Consider the following 18,727-nt stretch of genomic DNA (forward strand, 5'->3'; position numbering starts at 1 on the left):
AAGAATATAATAATTCCAATCCCAAAGAAATCAGGTGTTGACAGATGTGAAAATTACCAAACTATCAGTGTAATAAGGCACAGAAGCAAAATACTAATGTGAATTCTTTACAGATGAATGGAAAAACTGGTAGAAGCTGACCTCGGGGAAGATCAGTTTGGATTCCGTAGAAATATTGGAACACATGAGGCAATACTGACACTACGACTTATCTTACAAGATAGATTAAGGAAAGACAAACCTACGTTTCTAGCATTTGTAGACTTAGAGAAAGCTTTTGACAATGATGACTTGAATACTCTGTTTCAAATTCTGAAGGTGGCAGGGGTAAAATACAGGGAACGATAGAATATTTACAATTTGTACAGAAACCAGATGGCAGTTACAAGAGTCAAGGGACATGAAAGGGAAGCAGTGGTTGGGAAGGGAGTGAGACAGGGTTGTAGCCTCTCCCCGATGTTATTCAATCTGTATATTGAGCAAGCAGCAAAGGAAACAAAAGATAAATTTGAAGTAGGTATTAAAATCCGTGGAGAAGAAATAAAAACTTTGAGGTTCGCCGATGACATCGTAACTCTGTCAGAAACAGCAAAGGATTTGGAAGATCAGTTGAACGAAATGGACATTGTATTGAAAGGAGGGTATAAGTTGAACATCAACAAAAGCAAAACGCGGATAATGGAATGTGGTCGAATTAAGTCGGGTGATGCTGAGGGAATTAGATAAGGAAATGAGACACTTAAAGTAGTAAAGGAGTTTTGCTATTTGGGGAGCAAAATAACTGATGATGGTCGAACTAGAGAGGATATAAAATGCAGACTGGCAATGGCAAGGAAAGCATTTCTGAAGAAGAGAAATTTGTTAACATCGAATATAGTGTCAGGAAGTCGTTTCTGAAAGTATTTGTATGGAGTGTGCCATGTATGGAAGAGAAACATGGACGGTAAATAGTTTGGACAAGAAGAGAATAGAAGCTTTCGAAATGTGGTGCTACAGAAGAATGCTGAAGATTAGATGGGTAGTTCACATAACTAATGAGGAGGTATTGAATAGAATTAGGGAGAAGAGAAACTTGTGGCACAACTTGACTAGAAGAACGGATCAGTTGGTAGGACATGTTGTGAGGCGTCAACGGATCACCAATTTAGTATTGGAGGGTAGTGTGGAGGGTAAAAATCGTAGAGGGAGACCAAGAGATGAATACACTAAGCAGATTCAGAAGGATGTAGGTTGCAGTAAGTACTGGGAGATGAAGAAGCTTGCACAGGATAGAGTAGCATGGACAGCTGCATCAAACCAGTCTCAGGACTGAATACCACAACAACAAGAACAACAATAAATTTTGCAAAAATAATGACAAATCTGGAAAGAAACATCATATGTGATTAAAAATGACATCAAATTTGGCAAAAAATGACACAAGTTTGGCCGTAAAATATAACGACTTTTTCGTGTCCCTAGTCATTGATGTCTGGCTGGAGATGACAGCTCTGTATACTGAATTTCACACCATGTGCAACTCTAATTCATCTACAAATTTAATTATTTATTGCTGCTGCTGTACTGTGTACATGTAATAAGTAAAACTTTGTTGTTTGCCATTCTTCCTGGTGTTTCATCTTTAATGGTCAGCAGTCTGGAATAAATATTGATAAATACATGAGGAATAAATTTCTGATCATTTTAATAATAATTTCACTCTCTTTCCCTGGTGTGCACTAACAGACATTAATATCAAATGAAATGATTTCTGCAAGTTTTCCCTAGACTTGTAGAAGAAATAGTGCCCGTTGAAGACAAATTTTTACAAATAACAAAATTACTTCATTCACTTACTATAAAAAAGATACATTAAGTTAGATACGGGGTGAAATGTCCGAGGTGCTGGAATTAGTGGTCATGTGTGGATGAGGTGTTTTTGCTTGTGTGTACGAATGGTGTGTGTCTCTCTTTTGCTGATAAAGGCTGCAGCCAAAAGCTGTATCTAAGCGTCTTTTAATTGTGCTTGTCTGCAACTTACGTAACCTGTCTTCTTTACAGTAAGTAGCAACTACATTGTTGGTATTTTTCCTTGAGCTTCCACTGGCTGAAAATTACCTTACCTGTTTGATTATGGTAAGTCATGGAGCATAGTCTGCAAATATCATTTAAAAATATAAGGTTTATCCTGTTGGTGGCACGTAACTGAATGTTAGTTACTATAATTTTTTGATGGTAATTTCAGTAAAAATTGCAGAAAAATTCCACCATTCACCTATTTCTTACATTATCACTTTTTCTTTTAGTGTCTTAGAAAGCATACAACACTAATGAGGCTTTAAAATGTAATCATTTATACCACTTGCCAACAAATGGAGAGTGCAGTAATGTACACCGAGGTGAAACAAGTCACGGGATAGTGATATGCACATTTACAGATGGTGGCGGTATCGAGTACACAAGGTATAAAAGGGCAGTGCATTGGCAGAGCTACTGTAGCTGTCTATTGTACTGGAATGGTTCATGTGAAATGGTGTCTGACACAATCATAGCTGCATGATGGGAATTAACTGCCTTTGAACACAGAATGGTAGTTGGAGCTGGACACACGGGACGTTCCATTTCAGAAATCATTAGGGAATATGAAATTTCAGCTATTTCCTCTCACCGATGACAATGCAGAGACCAAATGCCTTTATTAATGACTGAGAGCAGTGACATTTGTGTAAAGTTCCGTGGCACAGACTCCATGAAACCACAGGCCCAATTTGTCGAGAAGGAACTGTGCAAGCTGATGGTGTCTCCATTATCATGTGGGCTGTGTTTACATGGAATGGACGGGGTCCTCTGGTCCAACTGAACCAATCATTGACTGGAAACAGTGATGTTCGGCTACTTGGTGACTATTTGCAGTCATACATGTACTTCATGTTCCCAAACAACAATGTCATGTCATTGAGCCACAATTGTTTACAACTGGTTTGAAGAACAGTCTAGACAATTCTAGAGAATGATTTGGCCACCTAGATCACTCAACATGAATCCCATCAGGGTCATTCCATGTCAAGTCACCCAGGCCTTGACACCAACCATGTCATATTTTGATGAAACTTGGTACAATTACTTCTTTTATCATCCTGAAAGCACTTGTAAAATTTTTTTCTCTATCTCTTATAGTTTTTTTTTTTTTATAAATTTTTAAAGTTTTTAGATTTGGCTTTGTTTCAGCAGTCAGAAATTGTAACTTAAACGTGTCCTCACAACTAAAAAAATTTGTATATTAAAGAATACTCAAGATATCAGTATGAAATTTTGGAATAAGTTTGTATATTATATCTAAGTGTTAAAAAAAATTACCATAAAGATATATTAAATTCTTCCAAATGAAAAAAAATTTATAAGTTTTTTATTTTATTTTTTTAGCTAACGGATGTTTAGTTTTACAAAAACTGCAATATCTAGAGTCTCAGACCTGATAGAAAGCTCAAATTTGTTTTAAAATACTCTTAATTGTATAGGCTATTAGATAAAAGAAAAATTATGTTGGCTTTTTAACCTGTTTAATAGTTATCTAATTTTTAAAATAATATTAATTATATTTTAAAAATAAAAAATGCCAAGTGACTTAGACACCGAAAATAAGTTTTTGTCTTCTTGGAGTAACAATGTACACTTGGATTTTGTATTGTTACTCCTGTGTTTTGAAGTAAAAAATTATTAAAGTGTTAAATAGTGCTTGGATAGTATTTTATTAAGTTTATTCGAACTCTCAGTAAGTACGGTTGCTTAGTTTACAGAGATTCTTTTCCAATATCCTATAAAAGTAACCAGAACAGTAATCAGACCAAAAGTGAAATCAGTATGTCAGATATTCAAACCTGTAGTGTAGAGTTATTTAAAAAATCTGACTGTTTCCAAACAACCTACACACCTTCAAAAAAGTTACAACCGGTATCAGAATTGAGTGAGGAAGAAAAAGATTTTATCCACTTACGATCTGGAATTAATCTGTGTGAATTTAAGAATATATGTTCACACCACAGCTACTACTTTTTAAATGTTTTTGAAAAGTATCAAACAACATGTGTTGACCCACTAAAAAAACACAAAAAGCCCATCAAAAAATCGTTGAGAAGTGTAGGCTTGGATCTTTCTAAACAATTACTGACAAAAAATATTAGCATAAAACCTGGACAAAAGCTTTGCTCAACATGCCGTAACTTTTGTGAGGAAAAATTAAGAGTTGAAGTCAATGAAAGTGAAACAGATGATGAAGTCATGGTTGAATTAGAATCATTGGAATCCAGAAATGAATCCCTCGTACAAACAAACATTGCTCTTGATTATTTAGGTTTAACACCGATAAAGCTTCATGGCTTGTCAGAACAAAGTAAAGGGTCTTATTTTAAAAGGAAGGTTAGCAGTATTGAAAAGACTGCAAAAAAGGCGGTTTCAAAAGCATTAAAATATGATGCACCAAGTTCTGATGATGACGAAGAAGATAAAAGTGTGGTTGAGAAAGCAAAGGATTTTTATGTAATGATTTCTCTTATGAAAGAGAAGATTTCATCTGCTGGGAGGTCTAGAAAAATCCAGATTCTGACCTTGGCTCCAGATTCTTGGACTCGAAATAAAGTGATGAAAGAATTTAATGTAAGTGAGTACATGGTGCGACAAGCTAGAAAACTAAAATCTGAAAAGGGTATTTTGGAAACTCCTGGTCCAAAAAAAGGTAAAACTCTTTCTGAAAATACAGTAAGACTTGTAACAGATTTTTATGAAAAGGATGAAAGTTCCAGAGTGCTACCTGGAACAAAAGACAAAGTAAGTGTTCAAAAAAATGTGTACATGCAAAAAAGACTCATTTTGTGTAACTTGAGAGAACTCTATTATTCTTTCAAATGGGAGAATCCCGAGGTAGAAGTAGGATTTTCAAAATTTTGTTTCTTGAGACCTAAATGGTGTATCCTTACTGGTGCTGCAGGCACACACACTGTATGTGTATGCAGTATCCACCAGAATGTTAAACTATTACTGGATGCTGTGAAAATTGAAGAATCTTATAAAGACCTAATTAAGATGCTTGTGTGCAACACAGAAAACCAAAACTGCATGCTACATCATTGCAACAGCTGTCCTGCAAATACTGCGCTAACAGAGTGCTTAACTGAAAAACTAAGTAAAGATTATGATTTAGAAGAAGAAATTGTAATCAGTCAGTGGGTTAACACAGACAGGGCAGAAATGATCAAGCAGTCTATCAGTGTTGAAGACTACATTTCTTTATTGGTTAGGTCATTGGAAAAGCTCACCCCACACTCGTTTATAGCAAAATCCCAATCAGCAGCGTTTAAAAGATTGAAAGAAGACCCACCACCCAAAACAGCAATTATTGTGATGGATTTCAGTGAAAATTATTCCTTTGTTATACAGAATGAGATCCAAAGTTACCACTGGAATAGAGGTGGTTGTACTCTACACCCAGTTGGAGTTTTTCTAAGAAATGAGGAAAACAATGTTTTTGTTTCCAACCACTGTTTTATTAGTGATGACTAAGAACATGACACTGGTTTTGTTAACTTTGTACAAAAAGAAATTACAAAGTGGCTGTCATTACATCATACTGACATTGACTCAGTTCACTACTTTACAGATGGTTTTGCTGGGCAGTACAAAAACAGAAACAGTTTTAAAAATTTGACTGAACACTTGAGAGACTTTAATTTGAAGGCCCAACACTCTTTTTTTGCAACAAGTCATGGGAAGTCAATTTGTGATGGCTTAGGAGGAACTATTAAAAGAATTTTAAGGAAAGCCAGTCTACAGCTTTCAGACAAAGAACAAATAATGACAGCAATCGATGTGTATAAGTTTTGTGAAAAAAATATTGAAAACATTCATTTTCACTTTATTGACAAAAAAGAAGCTGATTTGCTACGGTTAAAACTAGAAAAACATTTTTCAGCAACTCGAACCATTCCTGGAACTAGAAGTTTTCATAACTTCAAACCACTTCCAACAAACAACCTTGAAATTAGAAGGACTACAGATAGTGTAAAACCCTCCTTAGTCTTTTCTTTCCATTCTTCTTCTGATTGGGTTCGTGTTGAACCATCCATAAATTGCTATGTGGCTGCAAATTATGATGGTAACTGGTACTTTGGACTGGTAAAAACAATATTCAATGATGAAGAAGATGCAGAAATTCTATTTCTACATCCTTCAGGACCCGCTGCATCATTTTATTGGCCTGAAAGAGAAGATTCCTGCATAGTGCCTTTGGAGCACCTAGTCTGTGTAGTAGACGCACCTCAATCAAGCGGCACTGGGAGAATGTATTACTTCAAAAAAGACTGTATCAAAAGAACTGAAAGCTCTTGGATGAAGTGGAAAAACAGTTTGAATCAGCATTAATGTCTATTAAAAAGACAAAATTACTCAAAAAATTCAATGTTTCAAGCAATCAGTTGGGTTATACATAAGTGTCGTAAGTAAACTATCTTTGTACATAATTGTAATGTAATCTACTATAATTAATAAACATGTTAAAAAGCCATCATTATTTTTGTTTTATCAAGTAGCCTATATGTTTAAGAGTAAATTAAAACAAATTTGAGCATTCTATCAGGTCTGAGACTTGAGATATTGCAATTCTTATAAAACAAAACATCCGTTAAAAAAAAAGAAAAAAATACATATATATATTTTTTTCATAGAAAATATTAATATATTTTAATAGCATCATTTTTATCTTCAAATATGTATAATAAATAAACTTGCTGCAAAAATTCATCATGTTATCTAAAAGAGTTTTTAAGATAAGCAAATTTAAAGTTTTGAATACAAATTAAACTGACCATTTACGAAGGTTCAGAAAACGCAAAACATAAAAACTTTAAAAATTTATTTAAAAAAAACTGTAAGAGATACAGCAAAAAAAAATTGCAGGTGTTGTCAGGATGGTATTAGAACCATTTGAGCCAAATTTCATGAAAATCTAAGGAGGTGGGTGTAAAATTTATTTTTTATTGGGTGATTTGATATGGAATGACCCATCAAACATTTGTTGGACATAATCGAGTGGTCAGATCATGCACATCATCCTGAACAGGTGACATTTTCACTATAGAGGCAACACGGCTCAATATTTTGGCAGGGGAATTCCAGCAAATTGTTTTGAGTTCATGCCATGTCGAGTTGCTGCACTACGCAATGCAAAATGAGGTCTGACATGATATTAGGTAGTATCCCATGACTTTTGTAACTTCAGTGTACATTGACACAGTATAAAGAATTTATTTTATAAACTGCTTCATTTTTGTACTTAGTTGAATTCAGTTATAGATTTTTGACATGGATGTGTACACTCACTGTGTTATGAAGATTTTAATATTGTTAAAACTGCTACATTTAGTTGTGTGTACAACTATGACTTCAAGAAGTTTCCTTAATTCACCTGAAAAATTTTGTTGCATCTGTGGTAGCTTCACAGTCAAGAAACAGCAAAGAAAGTTTGCTGAGTTAATGAAGAAAGTGTATTAAACATATTTTGGAACAAAACATAAAGTGTATTCTGTTTTTGCAGCTGACCTCTAACAATGATTTTACGCTAAGCAAGCATCCTTGTTTATAGCCCACAATAGTTTGGTTGACCTGTTCCTCTGTCTTCACTTTATATTGACATGAATGAAACAATTTTTTGAGACTTTTCAAAGGACTGTGAACATTTTAAACACGTGTGTGTTAAACTCTTGTGTTGTCAGAAAAAACTGAAAGAAGGTGGTTTTGTTAGTTCAGACATTAAGAAACATTTTAGTGATGAAGTACCTGCAATGAAAATTGAAATAGTCACAAAAGAGGCACAGATTTATGAGACTTCAAGGACTTCAGCCCCAAGTGAGTACTGTGAAATATGTTGGTAAAAATGTTTAAAAAAATGGTTGTTTCATGAATTTGAAAGTGTATTTCCTCCATTTACATTTCTACTATTTTCTGAAACCCTGCCAGTGTAGAAACAACCAAAAATGACTTGTTGATATTTCTTTCCTGCAATTAGTTGAGTGGGAATATTTTAAAATTGTACTTTGAAAAGTACACTTTAAAGTACTACCTGTCTCTTATTTGCATTGTTCAGTGCATGAACTGCACTCTGAGAATGAGCACTGCATTGAACCAATAATTTGTCTAGCATGGTTCGGAGCCAGAGATCATGCCACAGATACATTTAACATCATTTATGGAGTCTCATGTAAATCATCACAGAATCTGACAGTTGCCAATGACTGTCTTTTATCATGAAACAACAATCAGTTACTGGCCAAATAAGTTTCCTCAGAATTGAGATGAAACTGCAAGTCAAAATTCACTAGAGATATGGATAAAATATATGTACAAATATGTGTGAAATATGTGAAATGTATGTGAAATATTCATGAATATGTGAAATATATGTGTCATACGCATACATTGGGTGAAGTCACGTGCCAATAGCTTCAAGTGTGTGGATTACATATGCAAAATATTAGTGTTCCAAACGGTCAGTTATATGTTGCATGTCCACAAGTGGGACATGCTGAGATGTTTTTGTATAAGATGGAAATACTGAAAATATTGTACATCACTAAGCATTTGTATAAACTTTTTCAAATTTAATTCAATGCACAAAAATAATTGTGTTTCATTAATTTTGTACATGTAATTGTGTCTGCTTTATATATGTGGACCTACTTAGAAATTGCAATACATGCTGGGCACAGCTAGTTATGTAATAAAAACTGGAAAAATCTGAAAGCGGAGGCCTGACAGGCTGTTGCTTTGAGAAGAGACAACTCCTACAATGACCCCCTTACCATACTATTTAGATTTTTAATTTTAGTTTCTATGAAGTTACATTAGACTCAGTCAGTTTTGAGTCGAGACTATTTTGCTATCTTCAAACATCCTGTTGGAGTTGTTAACTTATTTTGATTTTGGTTGACTATTATCATAATGTGAGCCACAATTTGGAATTCACTCACCTTTAATGAGGGCCCCTTTCATACCAGAAACAGTTGTATTTATGTCAGGCAGGTGGCCATCATTGAGCAAGTATTCCAGCAGAGGTTTTGTATTACTGAGGCACTGGATCACAGAATTCATGAAGCACTGTAACAAATATGCACTTATTAGGTAACAATAAACTAGTTATTCAGATTCTGGAGCATCATAATATCTTATAGCTCAAATTACTTCGCTCATCCCCACAGTTACCTGTATTGAAAGCTATTACTGGTATGACCTGAAAGGGAAAGTAAACATGTTACGTATTAGGTGAATGCAAATAATGTTACACTTCTTTGATAGTGTCATGACAACTAAGTTGTCCTTAATGATGGAGTCTACACTGTGATGTGTCTATACTGCTAACACACAATACCCCAACATACAAAATGCCCTGCACTGCAGCTGGACCTTGACGCATCCTTCACCACCAGTTTGGCTATTTCTCCCATAATTAATGTCTCAGAACTTCATACATGGGAATTCTACACTATGCTGTTATTTCTGCTATTTTCCCCAAGCAAAATTGTGCCTGCCTCAATTTTACCTCCTCACTCTCTTTTCCAAATATCGTTCCTGCCAGAATTTCATCAATGTATTCTCTTTCTCAATTTCTCAATTCCAATTGCCTTCTGATTTCATTAATATTTAGCAATTTGAGTTTTTGTAGCTCTTCATTAATACACAACTAATAAATAAATAGCAGATTCAGATTGTTTATAAAGTAAGGAGAGCAGTGTGGAAAGAACACAATACCAAAAGAATGGATGATGTTTGTAACTAAAGATGCACAATCGAGTAGCTGACTTTGGCAGTGTCAGCTCCTTGTTTGCTATGTAGTGTGCATCAGTGAAGTAAATTATAGGATATTAAAGATAAAAATGAAAATAAGTAAAATGGTGACATTAAAACGCAGCATTCAGTGGTGAGTACAAACAATCGAGAAACTAGATCACCCCAGGGGAGAGTAGCGGTATGGCAGAACAAGTAGCACCTCTGTCTCGCAGGGCAGGCGGCCTATATCCATGTTTGGTACTTCTGTGAAAGGGCAGAAGTGACATTAAGGATCGTAGGGACTGCCAATCCCTGTGGCATTGTGAGACTGGTTCTTGAATGCAATAATGGACCAGGATTAGTCTCTTCACTAATTTCAAATTAAGAATAGAAAACAATGTGCTTCACACAACAAAAAGCAAAAGAGAGTACACAAAACTACAGTGCAATAATTTGTTGATGATGGCAGAGTTGTAAATGTGATAGTTCAAGCATGACTTCTGCTGGTGTCTTACACAACCATGGTTCAAAACACCCGTAATCTAAAACTGCCACATTAAAGAGGCTGCATAATAGAAGGATCATGCAAAACAAAAGAAAATTCAATAAATGCCACTGCCAAGAGAGTAGCGAGATTGGTGCCACAATGGTGTGTGTTTAAAATCACATAACACTGAGTGACCAGACACCAGCAGAAACCACATATGTGTGTGTGTGTGGGGGAGGCACACATACACGAGCACGTGCACACAAGTGTGCATGGGGGGGGGGGGGGGGGCACACATGCACTAGCACATGCACACAAGTGTGCATGCATTCACTTTTCCTTTTTTTCTTTTTCTCCACTAGTTGATTTATGTTCTTTCTTCCACAGGGCCACATTTAATCTTTCATCTCACTCTTTTCATCTCTTGCCTGTGATCACATGCACAACGTTCTCTTCAAATTGCAGTTTGTCAGGTTTTAAAATTTCATCTTTGATTTACTGCATGTACTGTTCTGTGGAGTTCTTAGGTTGGGATCCTACGTAGCTTTTTTAATAACTAAAGGGTTCTACTTCTTTCAACACTTTCCTCCCTGTTACCAGATGAAGGAATGCTTGCTGTAAAACCCCAAGATGCATATATAGTTTAGAAATTATTTTAATTTTAGTTTTGTTGTGGGATCCCTTGTCCCTCATACACAGTGTGAACTTTGGGTCACGTCTGAAAGAACAGACACCACATAAACATAATTAAGGTGCGGAAGGCCAGTGATCTCTTCAGTGCAGATGAACATCAGGTTCGAACTCTTACAGGAATCGGTGAAAGTCCATGAGTGATGAGGATAATGGGGAAGGGGCACTACATTAGTAGTGTGTGGATAAGTTGAGAATTTGGATCTGATGGGAGGCGTGCTAGGGTAGTCCAGACAGTTGCGATGATCACTGTGTCTGGATGGCTTAGTGGTCATAGCATCTGCCCACTAAGCAAGAGACCCGGGTTCAAATCCCAGTCCAGCACAAATCTTCAACTTTCACCATTGATTTAAATCAATGACCACTTGCACCCAATGTTTGTAATTCCTTTGCGTCCCTTTATAATAGTCTGCTCATCCATACAAAGCCTGGAGGGCCTTAACTATTTCAAGAAGAAGATCATTACCACTCATTTTCCTTCATATTGTTTTGATTCTATAATTAAAGTGAGCTTTAATAAAACTACAGTTTTTGAACAGTACTCACTGTATTTCCAATGTTACGCAAGCCAGCAAGACCACCGCGTTCATTTCCTGGAGTTCGTGAATAGCCACGCAAGAGACGTGGAGAAGCACTGATTTCCTGCAAATATTCCTTGTTACAGTTACAAGGGTAAAGAATATAATGCATAAAGATAAGGAATACAAAATACAACAATCATGTATAAACGTGGCATTAACCAGGTTGGCCCTAATACATCAAACTGCAGCTAGAAAGTTATAGAGAAACCTTCTGTTCATTTCAATGCTCTACTCATTATAGATAGAAACAATTCAACTATGCAAAAATTTTTCAACCCTCACTGAAAAGCCCTAGCTATAGCGTAAGGAAGTATGTTACCTAATTTAACAAAAAAGAAACCTAAGATGAGGAAAATTAGGGCAGAAAATTTTCGTAAAAAATATTTTTAGGTTATTATTATAGAGCAAAGACTTATATAATAAATAATGTATTTACAAATCCCTGCCAAATAGTAATTCTGCTTGAAGAAATGATTCTGAAAACAGCCTAACATGAGTGGATTGAATCTCATTAATCTAAGCACAGGCAATAAGGTACTAAATCCTTATGTATAAAGCAGTAAACTCAAATTATAAAAATCTAACTTAAACCTATTTTTGAGCCTGAAAAATAAGATTCTGATTTAGACATTTTTAAGAAGCAAAACTTAAAAAAGCAAAACTTACACAATTCAATAGCAAAAGCAAGAAATCTATTATTCAACTTCTCTGTTATATGGTGTAATGCACCAGTAAACTGATTACTACACAATTAAGCACAGTTCCAGAACTGAACCTTATCACACAGACGTACAAGACACACACACACACACACACACACACACACACACACACACACATGCACATGCACACACACACACATGTACTGAAAGAGAGAGAGAGAGAGAGAGAGAGAGAGAGAGAGAGAGAGAGAGAGAATGAGGATTAGTTTCATGTATTTCACAGCTGATGTGAAAATCTACATGGACTGTAAGCTGATACTTGTCTAACATGTTCAAAACAAGCAGTAGTTTCACAAATAATAACTGCAGCTTCGGTCGAATGTGCATTCAGCTCTACTAGTGTGTCTATTGGTGCCTTGTGCATCAAACGCTTCATGTTCTGCCCACAAAAAGAAATCCATTGGAGTGAGTTTAGGAGCAAGTGATAGCCATGGTACTGACCCACTCCTCCCACTCCAATAACTGGGGAAAACTTTGTCCAAACGTGCTCTAACATCAACAGTGAAGCGTGATGGGGCCCTGTCATACTGGAACAATATTCATTGCCTTCCTGGTAGAGGCACATTCCCCAACATTTCCAGTAGTGCTGCATAAAGAAAAACTTGATAATTTTCTCCACTAACCATGTTAGCCAGATGATACATTCCAATCAGAGAGTCATGAATAGTACCAGTACTAGCAGATAACACTTGTACATTAATGTAAATGGATAACATTTCAGTAACATCTCTAAACATTACTAGTATCAAAACCTCTACATACCCCAATTCGGTAAACAGTTCACCTGTGAAATTTTTGCCACATAAAAAAAATCTCTTTACCTCCTCTGAACATTCTAAAATAGCTTTTAACACCTTATATTATTCCTAACTTCTGAATTTTTAAACAGAGTGATTATAAAATCCGTTTAGTTTATAATAACTATACTACTATTTCAAACTATCATCACTTACTTTAAGCTTACAAGATTTTCTCAGTAATTTCTCCATAAGTTTTTGGAAAACTGTTCACAGTTGTTTTCCTTTTACTTGGTCAGTTCATTTACTATAAACAGAACTGATGATGACATACTTTGTACTATCAACTCATTTATAGGTCACATTTCAGCTGAAATATCAGGGGGAGGAAACTGCAAATATGTGGGGGACAGCACTATTTAAAAGCTTTCAATTCAGTACACAGGATTTATGGAGAACGAAGGAAATCCATGCTCTCTAAGTCTCTCTCTCTCAAACAGGTGTGTATGCACACACACACGCGTGCGCCCGCACACACACACCCACACACACACACACACACACACAAACTTACATACAACAACTTATTTATTTGGAGTTATAGCTCTAACATAAAATCGTATCAGATAATTATTGCCATAACAAGTAAATTAAATTAAATAGTAAAATAATAACAATAAGAGTACCATTACAATTCAGCATATACTTTACCTCTGGATTATCTAAAATTATAAAAAAAGAATTCTTCTGAAACATTACCTTTTTTTTTTAGTTGTTGATGTACATCTTCTTATGATCCTCTGCTATAGGTAATTAGATTCTAATGACAAATAACTTTGTATTATGCTTACCTGAAAGTTACTGCTGCATTGGCTGAATCCATCATGATTACAGAGTGACCACACTGAACTACGAGCCACAACCTACTTGCATGAAGAGAGCTTTTACTGACTGACAAAAATATTTTTAATCTACAAAATCCTGTGAGCACATGTATCAAAATAATAGATTCTACAACATTATTGTCAAAAGCAAATTAATAGCACAGCAGGACAAAGAAAAATATTTGTGAAATGACAGTTTAATGTAGCAATGTTTCTTAATTCTGCTACTTCAGCTACAGTTCTGAATTTGGATTGTTTCTTCTCTCTTTCATCCAATCATCATTCCAATACAAACACTTAGATGCTAGACATTTTGTAAAATTTTCAAGCAAAACCTTCTGTCATCAATTACAAAATTTTAGCATGTGTGCATGCTCCCATCAGTTGAATCATCTTTATCTACATGTATATTTGTAGGCCCCCATGGTACATATGAACATTTATGAAAAACTGTCTCACCAATGTCTCAGATATTCATTTCCATATGGTACAGAAACACAGATCATAATTTGTTTTGCTCTGACTTTAGTGTCTACATCACATATGTGTAAGTAGTGTTTGATAATCAGAGGTATATCGGCAGTTTTATCTGAACCTCAAGCCACAGAATGTCCTTATTGAAAATGATGGTAATGAGGACCATTAATTGTTGGAATAGGTTATAATTGTGGATGTGGTGCATTTAGTATTTGTTCTTTATGTTGTGATTCTCGTTTCAAATTAATTATAAACTTCACAACTATGAACAGACAATATGTCACTAGTCCATATGGAAATTTTGAGATTTAACATTAATAACAAATATAATCCTAATGAGTGAGATGACATGGTGGTTATCACACTGGATGACAGTTCAAATCTGCATCCGGCCATCTCGAATTATGTTTTATGTAATTTTCCTAAATCACTTCAGGCAAATGCCAGAATGGTTCCTATGAAAGGGCATAGCCGACTTCCTTCCCCATCCTTCCCTAATCCTATGGGACTGATGACCACGCTGTTTGATCTCCTCTCCCAAATCAACCAACCAACCAATGTATAATCCTAAATATTAATTAATATTTCATAACATTAAGTATATGTATTATTTTTTTTCATAGGAAATAAAGGATGTTGAGACTTGGTTGAAAAAGTCAGACCTATGAGACTGGTGGTTTGTCTACAAATTTGATTTTTGCAAACATTTATTTTTCCTTGAAGCTTTCTATCAGTGCTTTGGGACCTTTTGGTTCTCAGTGCCTCAGTTGTTGTTAACAACTGGGATGATTTTAAAACAACACCATATATAATGGTGTTAAAATATAAAAGAATTATCCCTTCCCTTCACTAAGCATACTTGTTTCTAAACCTGGAATAATATATATGTTTTAATTCAGCATAAAAATGGCTTAGAATTGATGTTCAGTTCTAAGATTCAACAAAGTGCACAAGGGAAAAATATTCTACACCTAAATTGTTGATGAGTGAATAAAATTAGCAAATTTGTAATAGAGATCAATTAAGAATGGAAATCAATAGATCCAAAATGAAACAAAGAAACTTCAGCATTTCTGCACATTGAAACAAAGCTGCCCCATAGCAAAATTCTAGTGGAACTGGCCTTTCAGTCCAGCTCTCTTGGTGCTGTGTAGCTGAGCACATGAATTGAATTCAATAATATTTTTGTCAGTCAGTTCTAAAAAAAAATTAAAAAAATATACAGTCTGACAAACAGGTGTTAAGAAGCACAGGAACACACTACAGACATGAGAGATGATTTAAATTTCCATAGCTGCTGACAGTACACTCACAATGGAATAATGCTGGTTAATGCCACATGTACACAAGCATTGTATGTAAACAAAGAAAAAAACTCAAAAATAGTGAAAAAGCTGTTAACACTGTAGAGACATTGCAAGTACAAGATTTTGAAAACAAAGTAAAAAATAAAAAAGTAAAAATAGAACAGCTATTACTAATTACTAATCAAGCTTTAAAAACTGAAATTAAAATTATAAAACATATTATATAGTGAACAAAAATATGTAAGAGTGGTGAATGGGTCATGCTCAAGTTTTAAGCAGAGTTGGTGGTTTTGCCACTTTCCACTTTTCAGAATGAACATATCCCAGTTTCACTCTCACAACTCCTAAAAATTCAAAAGTATGAACCAATTTCAAATGTGTGTTAAAGCAATATCAACTTAAACTGGTGGACAGTCACTAACAACAGCAGAAGTGGGAATTGCTAAAAGCAGACAGAGAAAATGAAGAATTTGTAAAAACTGAAATTCAGTAAGGATGTCACTACACTAATACAATTAATTTAGCAACAAACATCGGCAATATTCATCGAGACAATGTGTGAGATATTAACTGAGGATTACAGCGGAATTACAGTGAGCAAGTGTACTGCCACACGTGTGTTACACACAGACGATCTATTCGGAAGTGGTTAATTCCCCCACAAAGCAGTCCGATGAATATTGTACACCGAGTGGGTCACTCCTCTCATATGGGACTGTAGAGGATTCCGGAAAGGACAAAAGGGTAAACACTACATTCTCAACCCACACAACAGATTCGGTTAAAAAAGCCACGACCGTACCTCCGAAGCGACGAAACACGACACTACCGGAGACACGGAGATGCCGCGACATTTCGAGACGTAGCCGACGCGGCAGTAGGAGCGGACGCCAGTGAGAGAACGACGGGAACACGAGCGGGCGAAGGGCTCGAGTGCGCCGAGGAGTAGAGAAATCAGTGACGCGATCAGCAACAGCCCCCACACGGCCCCTACGATCCCGTACGCCACAGTCCACAACGTACCTGTCTCACTATCCATTCGGCACACTGCACCGACCGGTACTCTACCGGCACAAAGTTCGCGTAACAACTGTTATCCCGAAACGGCAGTAACCGGTCGAGGGCAGACATTTCTTCACACAGTGTCGACACTCCGGCTCCGGCAGCCAGGAGACGGACATCTGCTACCTTCAGTTCACTACCTTTCAGTGTTCACGTGCGACAGTCTCACGACTCCACATTCACCGGAAAACCTCCCTCAGAGAGAGGCAGTCTCCGGCACACTCCGGCGGTACTTACAGTTTCTGCAGTTCTTTTCAGTGAACTACTAAACGGTGCAGGTAAACTGACAAAATCTTAAGTCCGGTCACTCCTAAAACTCGCGTCTCAGTCGTCGTACTCTAGACGAGTGGGCCGGCGGTTCCGTTACGTACGCCGTACCGTAGGAGCTATTTTGACAGTGAGTCCTTCTGTCTCCGAACGGAAATATTCGCGAGTGTCAGAGGTTCCGAGCACGTAGAGAAACGAGAGTCGGCTTTCCACGAGTATCGCAGGTCTCGCAGAGCGGTCACCTGGCCGCGTAACTGGAACGCGACATTTTCCACAGTCGGATACGCGCCGTAACGGGACGGGTCGGGAGAAGCGGAGAGGACCCGACGGCGCGTGTCGGCATTCTCGTAGCCGAGTGTCTGTGGCTCCAAATCGCGTACCCGTGTGTACTACGCGAGAGAAATCGCTAAAGGGAGGCCGTACAATCGGTCACTTTCGACCGGGATAATGTACAGACAGTTCCACCTTACTGCCTAAATGTCCGATAACGACCACTCGATTCTCGGTGGTCTGCAGTTACTGAAAATTACATCTGACAGCTATATTGGCAACTCGCGGTAGCGGCAAAGTAATCGCATCTGTAGAATGCGGCGAATGTCAGCTCTGTCAGAGGGTAGTCGGCGATCCTTCCCCGGTCTGACGTCACACCGGTCTGGACACGTGGTGAGGGAATGCCGGCCGACGGCCGCGAGGAGGCGCGCGTCGCGAGCGCAGCGGCGGCCGGACGCCGAGCGGCGGGGAGGGGGGGCGCGCGGCCCGCGGCAACCCGAGAAGGCGGGCGCGCGGCTCGGCCGAGGCCGCGGAAGCTCGGCACGCGAGAGCGCACGGCAGGGCGGAGGGCGGAGCGCGGAGCACGGACCTCGGCGAGCGGCGCCACACTGGCCGCCAGCCGCCGCGCCGCGCCGGCCTCGCCTTCCCGGACGCAAATAGACGCTGGCCGGCCGCGCCATTTTAAATCTGGCGCACCCCCTCGCTGGCACCGCTCCTGCCTTCGCCAACGCAGCCGACCGCATCTACTGTACGCTGCGAAACGGATTCGCCTACACTGCACAGGCCACGCTACGGAGTGTGCCGGAGGGTATTTCCGGTTCTTTGGTGACTTGTCGACGGATCTAGGAGTACTTTCAGACTTGACCCAGGGAAGTGTCCTGTTCGTGTTCTCTACATCTACATTTACATCCATACTCCGCAAGCCACCTGACAGTGTGAGGCGGAGGGTACCTTGAGTACCTGTGTCGGTTCTCCCGTCTATTCCAGTCTCGTATTGTTCGTGGAAAGAAGGATTGTCGGTATGCCTCTGTGTGGGCTCTAATCTCTCTGATTTTATCCTCACGGTCTCTTCGCGAGATATACGTAGGAGGAAGCAATATACTGCTTGACTCCTCGGTGAAGGTATGGTCTCGAAACTTCAACAAAAGCCCGTACCGAGCCAATGAGCGTCTCTCTTGCAGAGTCTTCCACTGGAGTTTATCTATCATCTCCGTAACGCTTTCGCGATTACTAAATGATCCTGTAACGAAGCGCGCTCCTCTCCGTTGGATCTTCTCTATATCTTCTATCAACCCTATCTGGTACGGATGCCACACTGCTGCAGCAGTGGGCGAACAAGCGTACTGTAACCTACTTCCTTTGTTTTTGGATTGCATTTCCTTAGGATTCTTCCAATGAATCTCAGTCTGGCATCTGCTTTACCCAAGACCAACTTTATATCATCATTCCAT

The 18,727-nt window shown here is 37.8% G+C and overlaps 1 protein-coding gene and 1 non-coding gene across 2 annotated transcripts in view; one reads left to right on the plus strand and one right to left on the minus strand.

Moving 5' to 3' along the window:
* Positions 1–18,727, minus strand: part of LOC126101504 (ubiquitin carboxyl-terminal hydrolase 21-like) — a 258,245-nt gene that overhangs the window by 45,010 nt on the left and 194,508 nt on the right. Inside the window, exons 5-6 of the mRNA XM_049912149.1 lie at positions 11,516–11,611; positions 8,997–9,123 (exon numbers count right to left, since the gene is read on the minus strand). Coding sequence (XP_049768106.1) covers positions 8,997–9,123; positions 11,516–11,611 — 223 coding nt within the window. The remainder of the gene's footprint in view (positions 1–8,996; positions 9,124–11,515; positions 11,612–18,727) is intronic.
* Positions 11,223–11,295, plus strand: Trnas-acu (transfer RNA serine (anticodon ACU)). The gene has a single exon. It is a non-coding gene; the product is annotated as a tRNA-Ser (tRNA).

This window comes from Schistocerca cancellata, chromosome 9 (assembly GCF_023864275.1).
Source record: "Schistocerca cancellata isolate TAMUIC-IGC-003103 chromosome 9, iqSchCanc2.1, whole genome shotgun sequence".
NCBI lineage: Eukaryota > Metazoa > Arthropoda > Insecta > Orthoptera > Acrididae > Schistocerca > Schistocerca cancellata.